The sequence below is a fragment of the Daldinia childiae genome (genome assembly GCF_008694065.1).
Source record: "Daldinia childiae strain JS-1345 chromosome Unknown Scaffold7, whole genome shotgun sequence".
Taxonomy (NCBI): Eukaryota; Fungi; Ascomycota; class Sordariomycetes; order Xylariales; family Hypoxylaceae; genus Daldinia; species Daldinia childiae.
The window spans coordinates 1,177,110-1,191,343 of NW_022984648.1; the positions used below are offsets into that span (position 1 = coordinate 1,177,110).

The following is a 14,234-nucleotide window of genomic DNA, read 5'->3' on the forward strand; positions in this document are numbered from 1 at the left end:
TGCATATAAAGGGATGGAGGGGCAAGTACAAACCACCTTTAAGAACCTACCTCATATACCCAACTTTTTATTTTTTATAAAAGACAGGCGCGTTTGGCCAATGATTAGTCTTATTAATATTTAAACTTAAAATATTGCTCTAGTAAATCCCCTAAGCCTACCTAGTAGGTACTTATCCCTACAATCCTTAGATACCTACATAGGTCCATTTTCCATGTATAAACCGTGACCGAGCTACTCATTCATTAATGTTCCCTTTTATCGATTTCGTTTTATCGATGCTTCTCTATAATTATTATATCAGATATAACCGGAACGAGAGCCCCGAATACACCGTTAGTATACCCGCAGTCCATACTCCTACGATCCACAGAAGCAACTATTTCCCCGAAGCCGCCTCCCATTATTCCATAATCTCATCATTGGCTCTCGACCCTCCAGAATTTCCAGCCTTCCCTCTCAGCTCCGTCTAAACCCCCAGATACACCAACCATCTTCTCCACACCATCATTACCTGGTGCATTCAGGAAACCTTCAAGATCGATTTCCATGCCGCCTTCCTCATCTTCGTCTAGGCCGTTCTTCAACACTGCCGGCCATAACACGCCGACACCATCTCCACCAAGAGTCGTCCTGAATGTTTGGTATCCCTCCATGTCGAGTTTGTGTTCTAGCTTATCCAGCTCTTCTTGAGGGATATCCGGCTTCATTAACGATATCGAACAACCGCCACCGCCCGCACCAGTAAGCTTCGACCATCCGAACCCTTCGTAGTCGACTAGTTCTCGTATTCGTTCGAGGCGAGGATGCGAAACGCCCAAAGACGCAAGTAAACCATGGTTGATTGTCATCAACTCTCCTACGCGCCGTAGACTCTCCGTTTCCTCGTTGTCAAAATATTCCTCCTCTATTAAACTCTCCGCACTTCTGGTGACCTTGTCTATCGCATCCAAAATCGTTCCCACTAGCTCCTGGTGCGTGCCACTTAACTTCGCGACTTTGGCCACTTCGGCAGCCGTAGACTTTGGTGTTTTAGTATTCACTAGGAGTAATGGCAATTCGGGAAAGTCCCATAGCGGTGTCACCGTTGGCGGTTTCTTATAGTCCGTTCGCTGGTACACCACAGCTTTGCCATGTGTAGAAACTGTATTATCAACGCCAGAAGGATTGCCGTGTATGCACATCTCGGCCACGAAAGCCCACCTATTTATCCTTTCCACTTGTAGACGAGCCTCTTCAGGTGGTTGGTCGGGATGCGGACCAGATAGCGTACGAATTTGTAACAGCATAGCAGCAGCTAGACAGACGCCAATCGACGCGCTGCTCCCAACACCAGCCCCAATCGGTATTGTCGAACGAAGGGTATACCTGCAGCTTGGGGACTTTGGCGATCCTAGTGACAGATACAAGTATAGAAACGAGGCGGCGGAGTTTTGGTGTATTTTTCGCTCGGGTTCTGACTTCCCTGGCGAGATGCCTGCAAGATGAGGTTGAATAGCTTTTACGAGATCGGGGTCGAGAGATGTGACAAGATCGTAGTAATACTTTTTCTTAGAAGGCTGTTGAAATATGTCCCATGGTAATTCGTCAATATTCCACGTATGGATAAGGTCGATGTCGGGAAACTGCATGGTTACTGTACGTTTCGATTTGGAGAGATGCGTCACTAGGAGGTAGGAGCGGAGCGAGACGGAGGCAGCGATAGCGGCCTATATATCTTGTGAACTTGTGCGCAAAGAAGTAACTAGGTACTGAGAAAGCAAGTTGTATCATACCTTGCCATAGACTACTGCATGTTCGCCAAAGACGATGACCTTGCCAGGAGCCGAGACCATAAAGGACGGCATCATAGGACTGGAGAGCTTGCGACTCATTCGCTTTTTCTTCTTGTCATTCTCCTCTGACGCAGATCGCCCATTTGTACCGTTCGTACTATTTCCATTGCCGTTTATATGGAGTGTTTCAATCTCCTTATGAAAACCATTGATACCGTTGGACATTTCCGAGGTTGCGCTGTTAGGGATTGTTGGAGTAAAAGTCGTTGTGAAATCGTTTGATTAATAGAATATCTTCCAAGATGCTCCCCCCTAAGCTCTTACGCTATGCGACTACTTTTGCTGCAGAATTCCTTGTGGGACGATAGATACCTTAGGTAGATTAGCTAGCTCCCAGCAGGAACAGAACCCCACGTAAGTTATCTAATAAATATACGCCAGATACCGATGAGTGGCGTAAAAAGTATGAGCGGCACCGGATTGGGATTGCAAGCGTCTAGAGTCAAACGAGCGGAAAAGGAAAAGAAAGATTTAGGTTCGAGTCGTGCGATGTAGGAATGAGATGATACCGGTATCGATAATTAAATAAAAGGAATAGAGGTGTAGGTAGTATTAGTCGTAATCTCGGTAAGGCTCTTCCTAATTATGTTTGGTTATGTCGCATTTTGGTGCTTATTATGCTCCTTATGCTATGTATGTAGGTACCGCAAGGACACAAGGACGCAAGGAAATGCGATCACACTTCTTTCTTTTCAGTAAGCTACATTCACTGCAAGTTGATATAACTGATTTATAGAATTGAAGGAGCTGCAGAGTTGATAAGTAGAGTTGATAAGAATCGGTGTAGGAATCGGAGACGAGATATACTGCGATGTTGGACATCAATGTAAGGTAATCAAAGTGGGCGCAAAGCTGCAGAGCTGGCAAGCAAGGGGGGGAAATTTTCCCACCCCTTTTTATTGCTTAGAGGGCAGAAGGGACGAGCAAAGACAAGCAAGGACGAGTCAAAGTACCTAGTCAAAGCTCCACTATCCCAATTTGATATAGATGTATCCGTGTACCTGACCAGGGTACCGATAGCAACCCAGACGCCGCTGCAATGGGAATCAGTGGGAACCTAGACGTAGCCTTTTTAAGCAGAACCAGTCATAATGAACCAATTAGAACACAACAGGAAGAATTGGCTGCCGGTCTCACTCTTGGCAGAAGGTCCCCAGAAGAAAATATCCCTGTTCGGCCACGCCTTCCGACTCGGACCTTGCCCAACAGGGTATATTACCGACTGATGTACCTATGTATAACTGACAGCATATTGACTTATTGATGATTCTAATCTAAGACAATGACAAGATCTTTTAATAAACTTAAAGTTTGCAACACCAACATTAACCTCGAATTATCTCATCTTCAATCTTCAATCGGATGATATGAGATAACTAACTAACATTTATATTATACTTAGGACCGTTTCCGATAAATCAGTTGCAGGCCTAACGTGACATTCCCTACGAGATTAAGATAATATATTTCAATGGCATGAAGCTGCAAGCCAACCAAGCCTATCCTCACATGGCGTCCTATAAAAGGTAATTTATGCCATAAAGTCACAACATTACAAAGATACCCCGCCATCAGAGTCGGAATCGGAGTCAAATTCACTTATAGCCTCCCCTTGATGCTCACAGGTCGACGAATCATCGTTGTCGAGGGATGAGCTACTCCATTCTTCAGCGATCCGTGACTGTGCGTCCATGACGGGAATGATTTCCGGCATAATAGAGTCTGCGTATATTAGTTTCTTGCAGTAGTCTCAAGGGTGAATAAATAGTGAAACACACCATAACTCGAACTTGTTAACTGTCTTTCAAGAACACTCTCTTCAAGGTGGACTTTCTCCGCAGGAAGTGCCATGGTTGAAATAGTAATCCCCGTCAGCGAATCGGGGTGCCATGTGAGCGGTCCTGCTTTCTGTATGATCTGTGCCAGGGCATCTTTCCTAATCGTTTCCAACATTTTATTCATCAGATCTCGCTGCATATTGTAGCCCGGACTTCTAGATCCCTCGGGCAGCGCCGGTACTCCCCAATTCAGATATATCTTCTGATGTGATACCGGTTCCACGGGACTAGACTTGTGATGCCGGAAGTAGAGGTGGCAGCAATAACATGCTGGCTTGCTGCATCCAATGTAGTGATCATTATCAACGTAGCGGAGTTGGTTCGTATAGAAATGTTCTAGAATCTGAACCTCCGCGTGGACGCGCAGTTGTAAGTTTTTATTGTCATATTCTCCGCGGATTCGTCTTGTGATTTGGAACTTATGATCTAGAGATACTAGAGCCTCTGTATATTCCTCCAATTTTGGGTCATTGGCCGGCAACATCCGCTTGAGGATACTGTGAAGCTCGGTAAGAGAGTCCGCCTTGGGTGGTTCGTTAATCGGTGGTGGGTTAACCAAGCAAATCTTGTACACATCGAATAGGTGGCCCAATTCCAGTGAATCTTCGATAACTTTCTTTGGTGCTCGGACATGATTAGCCAATCGCCCTAGACGATGACGTACTGTTGCGAAAAGGGACTCATATTTTCTAGGATCGATGTTTCCATTACCGGAGTAAGTTTTACCCTCCAGTGAACGAAACTCTGGTGTCTTTCGTTGATCATAAACTTGGAAGCAAACGTCAGCTACAGACCTCCCTTTGGCAGGAATGAATTGCTGTAGCCATTTGACTAATTGGGAATCTGCAAGATTTAGTGTAAGTACCCATATAGCTTGATTTAAGCAACTGGGTAAGCAGTTAGAACCAACCTGGTACGGAATTTTCCTTGCTGATATATCCTTCGCACTCATTTATCGCCCTTGATAGCAACTTGACCTCCTTCTTCACCCTCTTCTCAGCAAAATCTACCCATGCGCGGGTGAATTTAACCTCAAAGGGACTCCTTTGCTCTTCTTTAAGCTTAATGATGTGATGTATTTGTTTCAGCAATTCTTTTAACCCACCTAAGTTCCTGATGCCCGCCCGAGCTGTATTTGACGCGATCCAGAATATGTAGCATTCGTCTGTGTCCTCAAGAGCAATGGAAGAAGTCGTATCGCCTCCCTTATCATAGTCGCAAAGGTAAGAAAGGTTACTGAGCAGCCTTCTACGTCCAGATTGACTCTCGTCATGTTGAGGGGCTGAGGTATGTGTTCCTCGTGTCTGTCCGAGGACTCTAGCCAGAATAAGGGGTTCATAGAATCGATGGAGTAATTTCGAGTACGGGTCCATCCCCAGCCTTCCAGGTGCTTTCTTACGCCCCATTCTCACTGGTTTACCAAGAAACCATCATGTTGCCTAAAGATTGGGAGTCGGTATTAAATTATATGAATCGAGGTCTTCTGGTGGCCTCAACTCGAGGCCTCAACTCGAAATCATTGTCCCGCCTATAACTATGTTGTGCGACCATACCTGGATTTCGATTCATCTGGTTGGAGGTCGTGGCACCAACCGGCTACTCAAACGCGTATCCAACGCGGGTTCAATTAGGTCAATATTATGCATGTTCCCTTCCAATCAGTCACTTAAACCCAATCACTTGAAGCGACTCACTTCTTGACCGGGGAAAGCTACATAGTACAATCTTGGAATTGAGGGGAAGTTGCGCGGGCGGAAGGCTGCGGTTGGAGTTATCATATCTAACAGGTCATTATTACACGACGTTCACTTTTCTAAGATCGGGAGATTTGGCAAGGCTGTATACGTCACTGGCATCAGGACCACGCAGTGTTCCTTATTTTTGTAAATTCTCGGGGCGTATATATAGCATTTGCTAGCATTTCATAACATCCCAGTAGCTATAAAGATTTCGTGTCAGGGGGAAGAACATTACCAGCTGAAGTTTATCGTTTGTTCGCCATCAACAGATCGCATGCCAATTTTGGGAAGGATACCGAATAACAGGAATTATATATTTTTTCCTATATCAGGCGATCCTCTGGCTCTGTTCCCCCCAAGGAGTACTCTAGACGTCTAAGAGCGCCATAGATGCGCGTTGTATCCACCTAGGTAGGTAGCATATAGCAGATAATAGACGTAGACGTTATCATCATCAACTAGAATTATATATTTCCAAGGTTGAAAAAATGATTTTTAAACCAAAATATATGTGAATAGGGAAATATCATTAGCGAACACATCTTATATCCACCTATATATCAAGCAAATAACGAACGGCCAAGGTCCTATCCGTATCTATCACAAGACGGCCCTGATGCTATGATTCTAAATGAGCTACCTAAAATTCCAGAAATACTACAGAGATATTAACTAACTAGATTATGTATCATACGATTCATAATTGCTAATAAGCAATGGCGATAAATCTACTATAAGTATAATTAAATAGGTACATATGAAAAAAAGAATATGAAAAAAAGAAAAAAACCCAATTAAAAAAAATAGGGAGTAGCCATCTAGGGAATCGAACCCCAGGACCTAGCGATCATTCGTAACAATACTGCATAAGTATGCGGTAAGTATATGGTAGTGGTAGTTCTTAGGTAGGGCGGAGAGTTTGAATGATTCGCTAGGCCGTACCAACCTGGCCATTGATCGTTTGTTACAATACTATACTGTTCTTTAGACTTATAAATCTACTTTGGGTCGGCTAAATGTATATATGTTGCCAGGTGTCCTCATGGAAAGTTGACGCAAGCTTCGAGTAAGTTCCGCGCTGTCGTGGCTCTATAACGTATATTGGGCACGGACGATTGTGGTAGTCGGTTCATATAAGTCAACTTAATGGCTTAAGGGGTGTAATTCTTATTAGAGGAACAACACGCTTGCACATAAACTTGAAAATTATACACGTATCTTACATCTCGGAGGCTTTTATGCGTATCTTCACCCAATCTCTAATAGGGGGGAAGGGGGGGTAATCAAAAAGGTGTATGGGTAATTACAACCTACCAAGAAGCTGTCTCGCCCTAAGCTACCCAGTTACTTAGAGAATACATTAAATAAACCTGTATAATGGTGTTGACCGCTATATATGCTCTGTATAACAGGTGTATTATCTGTGACTACTTGATAATAAGTAGGCGCTATAATTTTTTTTTTAATAATTCTTCTATCAAGACATAAAATATAGCAAAGTCTGGCTACCTCTCTATGAGCTACTTTATAATATCATCCATCTATAATATTGAGTCTTTACGCTATAATCGCATTGTTTCCCTTTTTCTTTTTGCCCCCTCCTCACTCATGCCTATTATCCTAAGAGGTACATACTACCTATAGATTTTTCTTTCCGTTTTATGAGAATCTCGTAGAGAATTCAGATTAGTTAAGGTGCCATGTTTTTATGGTATTTCTTATGCTATTGCCGAGGCCCGTCTTATGTTGTGTCGTATCATTTAATTCGTGTTTTGGAACTGAGGAACCCCTTTATTTCATGCGGCTCTTCATCCTATCTCGAAAAGTGGTATATTTAGACTCCCTCGACCATTGGAGTGCCTAAAGTGAAATACTCTCCACTATTAGTAGTCTAGTCTTAGATAGGTTGATAGCCACTCATACAAAGACTACGTTATATTTTAACCCCCTACTCGTATCCTTACAAGCATTCCTAATGATGATACTGCTAACCCCATCATCCCTTAGAAGACACCACGGGTTAAAACTTTTCAGGCCATTTCGATTATGATCGTTATGTTAATCTCACCATTGTGAAATTAAGTAGTTTATCGTCGAGTGTACCTAATTCTATCTAAAAAACTACATAATATCCACTAATGGTAAGTGAGCTTTCATACATGTACCTGGATAGACAAGTTTGTCTTGTAGCTCATTGGTTTTATTCAAAGATATAACAAAACGTTTACGGACTGCGGGAAGACGGATTATAGTACGGAAGAAATGAACTTTTGCCATAGGGTTGGAAGAAGACGGGGCTACCTCGCAAGATATATATCTTATTTGACGGATGAGTACATAGAATACGAACTAGCCCTAAATATGCCTGAGACCTCGCATGGCTCTTAGAATATTCACCGACTTATGTGGCGACACGTCCATAGTTAGGTAGGCAGTTCACTTGAGAGTTGTCAGAGTGATGATCGACGATATGACTTTTTAATTTCCTATATTCTATCTGGTCCTCTGGAAGTTATTTTGTAGATCACCTTACTACTTGTGGCCGAAATAGTACATCGCTGCGTCACTGGCCACTTCACATGACCCGAGGGTGAGACCACCCAGGCGATGGCATGGGTTCATTGCCGTTTCTGTCGTCTTCTCAGTAAATCTCACCAACAGATCACCATCACGACCTTTCCCCCGCTTTTGAAAGGCGAATTGTTCCCGCCAAGACAATATTCGGTATGTGGTCGTACATACAGGTCGTTGGGAACGATCCATGGTAGAACTAGACCTATGGCAAAGTTGATTTTCTTTATGGAGCGGATAATTACCTAACGTTATTGCTGCTTTGGTGCCCGATTTGGCCTCACGCCCATTGCTAGGTAGCCATGTAACGTTTGTACCTCCAAGTCCTTGCTCGTAATTTTTCTAGAAGGATAGCATTTCTCGTCGTTAGCAACATATTTTTTTACGACGGCTTCTATTTATGATTATGCTAGTCAAATGACGTCGTATACGAGGTATAGACTATAACATTATTATACTCTTGGCCAGCCGCTTAGGAATTGTTAAAAAGATCAGTTGGTCTATTTTACGAGGCATGAAGGCGCACGGATGTAACCTCCACCAAGACCTGACCATTATAACAACAATATAAATATGTTAGTATACGAGTGGATATATATATGTGGCTGCGGCGCAATGCGTTACTTTTTACCACTCCAACAGGCTGTCACAATGCGAGCCAAGCCTAAACAGCCACGATTTGATTCAGAGCTAAGCTAGGAATACGATACTTTCACATGGCTGAATTTGTTGGCTTTCTGGTTAATAACTAGCAACACAGATAAATGCAAAAAAAGTTGAGGGATGAAAGAAGTTATAATCCTACATGGGAACCAAATCCAACAGACGTGAAGGAGACAAGCTGACAATAGAAAAGATCGTCACTTTCTTCCGTTGTGTATTTGAAGTGGACTATGTAGAGAATTTATTCTGTTAGTCTGCGGCGCGCAAATTGCTATTCTGGGACCAATAAGGAGGCGTTGACTCCTCCCGCTTCCTCCCTGTGTAGATGGAGCAGGCGAAGGAGGTTAGGAGGGTTCAGGAGGGTACCGTATTGATGAAGCGGTAGTACAAATTCAGATAAAATAGTGAAAAGAAGTAAAAAATAGTGAGTCCGGGGTAAACGATGGCACGTTACACTAGGCCAATAGAGTAAGGTATGGGCTGTTCCTTCGGTGCGTTTCAAGCACTCCACCTGCCAGATCGGGATGTTGAAACAAGGTATTTTGGCTCACGTCGGGTCATATACGGGCTGTGGTTGGCTCTATCGTCTAAATGCAGGGACGGCAGGGGCGAAAAAAACTTTAATGTGAACAACGCAACCGCGCATTAAGTGGTCATTAATTCTAGTTGGTGTGACTTGCTAAGTTGCCTGGTTGCTAAAAGCCCTGTAACTTCGACCACTCATAGTTGAAGCTGCACCTACCTTCCTGGATTATACCTGGTGTATACTTGGGTACGTAACTCTATCTTGTCCAATCTAACCAATTTAAGGGGGAAGAAGGGAAGAAGGGAAGAATGTGGCTTTCTCCAAATTCCATGATCTCCCCATTACAACATTAAACCTATTACAATAGTACAAGCTTTACTTCCCATGTGCCTCTTCGTACCGCACCGGCAGGCGAAAAGGAACATGGGTTAGTTTGAAGTTTCGGGCAATTAGGCCTGTCATGAGCAATCTCTATTTACGTCCCGTTGTCGATCATCTATACTTATACCTTATACCGTAAGGTACATTATCGCCGAACGTAGATCAGCCCCATCTTCTACCGACCTTCTAAGAAAGTGCACATATCCCGATTCCCATCTATAAAACAACCCTCCTCCCATCCACCTAGTTTCTCAACTGTAATTTAACATATTCAACTGTATACTGAGGTAGCAAAGGTGATTCACCTGTAAATATCAGGAAAAGGGTTTTTCGAATTATAAACACGCTCGCTTCGACAACTTTCGCTCGCTACTTATCCTAAGGAATAATATACCCAACAAAACCTACCAGTTACTTAATAATGGCACCTCTTCGCGTGCTCGTTCTTCCGGCTCTTGCGGCCGTCGCCGCTGCCATCAACGTAGCTGACTACGTCCCAGCCTGCGGACCCCCGTGTATCACTGAGACCGTCGACAAGCACACCACTTGCGATGAGGGTGACAACACTTGCATCTGCGCCTCCGTCTACACCGTCAAGCGTGACGGTGAGATCTGCCTGCGAAGGGATTGCTCCGCAACCGACTATGGTATGTCTACTTATATATAATATGAAAGAGAATAATGGAAAATTAATACCGAATACAGGCAGTGTCATGAAGGGCATCGACACCTTCTGCGCCGACGTCGCCTCTGGCCCAACTGAGCCCACTACTAGCTCCTCCACCCCTGAGCCTACCCCTGAACCCACCAGCAGCTCTTCTTCCGGCTACCCAACGGCGCCGTCGCCGTCTTCTTCTTCTGAGGAGACTAGCTCCACCGAAGCCCCGAGCTCCAGCTCCAGCTCTAGCGGTGGTTACCCCACAGAGTCTCCTTCTAGCTCCACTGAGGCCCCGAGCTCTAGCTCTAGCGGCGGTTACCCTACCGAGTCTCCCTCCAGCTCGGAGACCGCCGCCCCGCCTTCTTCCTCTTCCCCGGCCCCCCCGGTGTCTTCGGGAACTGGCTACCCTACCGTTCCCACCGGCACTGGTGGCCCTACTACCCCCGTTCCTCCCGGATCCAGCACCCCTGCTCCCACTGGCCCGTCTTCCGGTGGTCAGGTCCCTACTGGACCTTCTTCCGTCCCCGAGGGCTACCCCTCTAGCGCCCCCTCCGGCAGCGCGACCGCTACTCCCGTTGCCCCTGGCGCCGGTGCCCGCGCCGAGGCTCGTCTCGGTGCCAGCGTGGCGGCTCTCGTTATCGCCAGCGGAATCATGTACTTCGCCTTCTAAGCTCCATTTCCTTTATGACCTAGGTCGTGCGAGCTTGTGGTTTCTCGGGAAGAATCATGTGATAGCTTATTAATGCCGTGGCTAGAAAATGGGAATGGGTTTTTATACATACTGTCGGCCGCACCTCCTAGTTGAGGGATGGATCTCTTCGCTTCTGAAAAATTGTAGATAGCCCTTGTGCACATGCGTTTGCGTTAGGCATGTGAGTATATATATTGAATACATATGCATTGTTACAGATTTATTCTACGGACTCGAGTTCTAATAGTAAGATTGTATGACAATGGCCGTAGTACCTGTTACGCTGCCCCGGAAAGCAAAACTCAAGTTCTTAAGTTAGGATCCGTCCTGGCCATCTTTGTTATTCTCCGCGGTGTCAAACACGGTGGTCCACATGCCCAACTGGACGCCTAATCCAAGTCTTGCATTCATTTCTTCTTCCTCGAAGTTAATGATGTCGACGTCTTCTTCGTCGTCTTCCTCTTCTCTCTCGATCTCTCCCCTCTCATTTTTATTTTCTTCCGTCTCTTCAGTCCCTACATCACCTGGCTGGGAGTGCTCAATGCTCCCGATGCTGTCGGCCTGCGACGACTCTGACAGCGTATGAATTTCAGACGCTCCTTCAAGTGGCTCTTGGTCGTGCTTAGAGCGACGGGAAAACATATGCTTAATCCATCTCAGTATTCTGTGATCAACCCCCGGACGCGAACTTAGCATTATGTGATCAACCGCCAAACAACAATTTTGTACTATGTGTTGAAGCCTCATATCCTGATCGGACTGAGTCGCGCCATGGGATGCCTTATTATGCGACACTTGAGGCTCGAAGATGGCTATAAACACAACGAGGCCAGGATGGACAGTGGTACACCACATCTCACGTGAGATAACTTTGTCGTCAAGGCCCCTAAGCTCGTACATGCCTTGTATCAAGGGAGAATTAATAGTATTTATATTGCATACGACCTGTCTAATGAGTCCGTTGATGCCCTAATATAAATAAATAAGTGAGCACTTCTCAACTTGTCTATGGTAGTAATAAGTAGATGACTGGGAGAACATCTTACCTCCCATGTACGACATAGTTCAAACGCAAACTGAAAATAGTTTGCGCCGAACTTGACATGGACTAGCTGGGCGGCAGACAGCGAGAAAAATGCGGTAATATGAGATTGCCTCTGGCCCCGCCCGAGCTGCTGGTCTATTGCCACGCAGGACCTCATGCGATGACTTGAACGGCTCGCTTCTGCTATCACCCGATCTACGCTCTCTCGCTGGGCAGAAGTGAGTGATGCATACTGTTTCAACACGCTACCCTGTTTTGACTTGGTGATGCGTGTTATTTGGTTTATCAGCTCCTGGCGGTTGAAGGGAAGCTTGCGGATGGTACCGGTGTCACTTTCGACAAGGTAGCCCTCGATCTCCTGGCTCTTCCAGTCGTGGACGAGCTTATATCGTTTCCTGAATAAGTTCGATGTCCACAGAAGAGCGCCAAAGATTCCTCGGGATGGTTCGGGCGTATATCTTTCCGTGCCCCCGGGGTATTCTATTGTGTGATCGTGCGGAGTTTCCCTCTCATCATTACTGGCATTTGTTGACCTTGGGCAATCCACTGGCTGACTGGTGTCTGCGTTGGCCGGAGAATCTTGGGCGTCTATTTGGGGATGTGTTTGAGTTTGAGAAGCTGTAGAGTTCGCACCGGGCATTTCCTGGGCTGTAATTCGTGGAAAGGGTTCGGTTTGCTTGGGATAGTCGGTATGATTTTCTGGATCCTTATTGTTTTCAACTACTGAATTACCAGGAAGCCCGACTGGTGCTTTCGGAGTACCGTCGCTATATATATTAGTCTACACGGCAACATGACGTTGGTGGGCTATTTTACATTACATCTGGAGCATGTGTTGGAGGCGTAATCTTTGAATCATTATCGATAATTCCACCAAATGAAGAAGGTTTCTTCCCCTTTCTATCAGCGTCCTCTACGCTAGATAGGGATCTCGTATAGCTATGATCGCTGGTTTTGGCAATGGATTGTCCTCGCCTAGAGCTCGATCTTCGATATGTGACTTTACCTATACTACTCGAGGAAGAAGACTCAGCCGAGGATTTTCTTCTAGTCTTATTCTTTTCACTTCTTCGGGAGATTATCTTGTTGATATATGCTTCCATTTGAGCATGGAGTTTTTCCACCTTGGCATGCAAGGCTAACTCCCTCTCATATGCATCGGGGGATCTGGCTGGGCCCCTGTGTACAGAAAATCAGCAATAGTCAAGACAAGGTTATATGCAATACGAACATCTTTTTGTTCTTTGCAAGCTCCATGAGTCCCAGTCGAAAAAGTAGGCTAAATTTTAACCATCTTAGCTCTTCACGATGCTTTCTAATACGATATTCTCGTAAGGGCCATATGAGCTTCCGCATTCGACTTGGGGCATCTAAGCTGTGTAAATCTAATGCATCAAGGGTTACTTTGCCATTGTCGTCCTTTGGCACGCCGACAGCCTTAGCGATAATATAGATGATGACAGTATAAACTTTCTCGCACTGCGATGCGAGTCGTGCAACGTCTTCCACTCCCGAATCATTCGCAATTGTTTGACCACTCTGATCGGGTTTCATGTAGTCTTCGAGTTGTTTTAGAGCGGACGCTGTTTCACTGACATCTAGAGCAATCTCCCGTAAGCTTTCTTCCGCATCAGCTACAGCCTCGATGTATGTTTGTAGCGTCGTTGCGAACTTAAGGCCAAAAGCGGCAATGCCCACAATAGAGCCGACTGCTCCTAAGGGGTCTCCCATCACTCCGTAGCACTTTATAGACTCAATTTCTCATTGCTGGACTTTAAAGCTAGGTAGATGAGTGAACATAAAGTATGGACCGGAGCATAGTCAGATGGCCAGAGTTTTAAAGGGGGGGGTGGCTGAGATAAATACCACCAAATATCATTAATATGCAGAATCAGCCTACATATCTGCCATTCCAAGTGGCAGTGCAACTCTGCATAGTATGATACGCGAGCACACACGGTACTTGGATATAATTAAATAGAAGAAATATTTCCGTCGGTATCTCATTCCGGACACGTAGTAATGATAGGCGAAAGGCTGTCTGAATTATAAAATCCGAGGATGATATCATGAGTTGCTATCCGGAGAATAGGGGTCCTAGAATGTCAAGATTCCTAATTTTATATAGGAAGCTTCCTATATTAACATCGTTCTTCTCAATAATTAAGGCTTAAGCATGCTTTCTTTAGAAAGTAACGGCCTAACAACGCTATTAAAGATAAAATAATGTTTAAAAACCACTAACCTAGAAGACTGTTGTAGCACTTGCAACCCTTTGAAATTATTA

At 45.0% G+C, this 14,234-nt stretch overlaps 4 protein-coding genes across 4 annotated transcripts; 1 reads left to right on the top strand and 3 right to left on the bottom strand.

Annotated features, from left to right (window-relative positions):
- Positions 1-419: 419 nt before the first annotated feature.
- On the bottom strand, positions 420-2,000 carry GL218_06615 (Mevalonate kinase; the record flags this gene model as incomplete). The annotated part of the gene is made up of 2 exons (XM_033583339.1): positions 420-1,709; positions 1,776-2,000. 2 exons carry the CDS (start codon positions 1,998-2,000, stop codon positions 420-422), a joined length of 1,515 nt encoding a protein of 504 aa, XP_033433583.1.
- Positions 2,001-3,387: 1,387 nt separating this feature from the next.
- Positions 3,388-5,079, bottom strand: GL218_06616 (uncharacterized protein; the record flags this gene model as incomplete). Its single annotated transcript, XM_033583340.1, has 3 exons — positions 3,388-3,557; positions 3,614-4,516; positions 4,584-5,079. 3 exons carry the CDS (start codon positions 5,077-5,079, stop codon positions 3,388-3,390), a joined length of 1,569 nt encoding a protein of 522 aa, XP_033433582.1.
- A 4,895-nt stretch (positions 5,080-9,974) lies between these two features.
- GL218_06617 (uncharacterized protein) lies at positions 9,975-10,881 on the top strand (the record flags this gene model as incomplete). Its single annotated transcript, XM_033583341.1, has 2 exons — positions 9,975-10,200; positions 10,259-10,881. The coding sequence occupies 2 exons, from the start codon at positions 9,975-9,977 to the stop codon at positions 10,879-10,881; spliced, it is 849 nt and encodes a 282-aa protein (XP_033433581.1).
- Positions 10,882-13,150: 2,269 nt separating this feature from the next.
- GL218_06618 (uncharacterized protein) lies at positions 13,151-13,678 on the bottom strand (the record flags this gene model as incomplete). The annotated part of the gene is made up of 1 exon (XM_033583342.1): positions 13,151-13,678. One exon carries the CDS (start codon positions 13,676-13,678, stop codon positions 13,151-13,153), a length of 528 nt encoding a protein of 175 aa, XP_033433586.1.
- Positions 13,679-14,234: the final 556 nt, after the last annotated feature.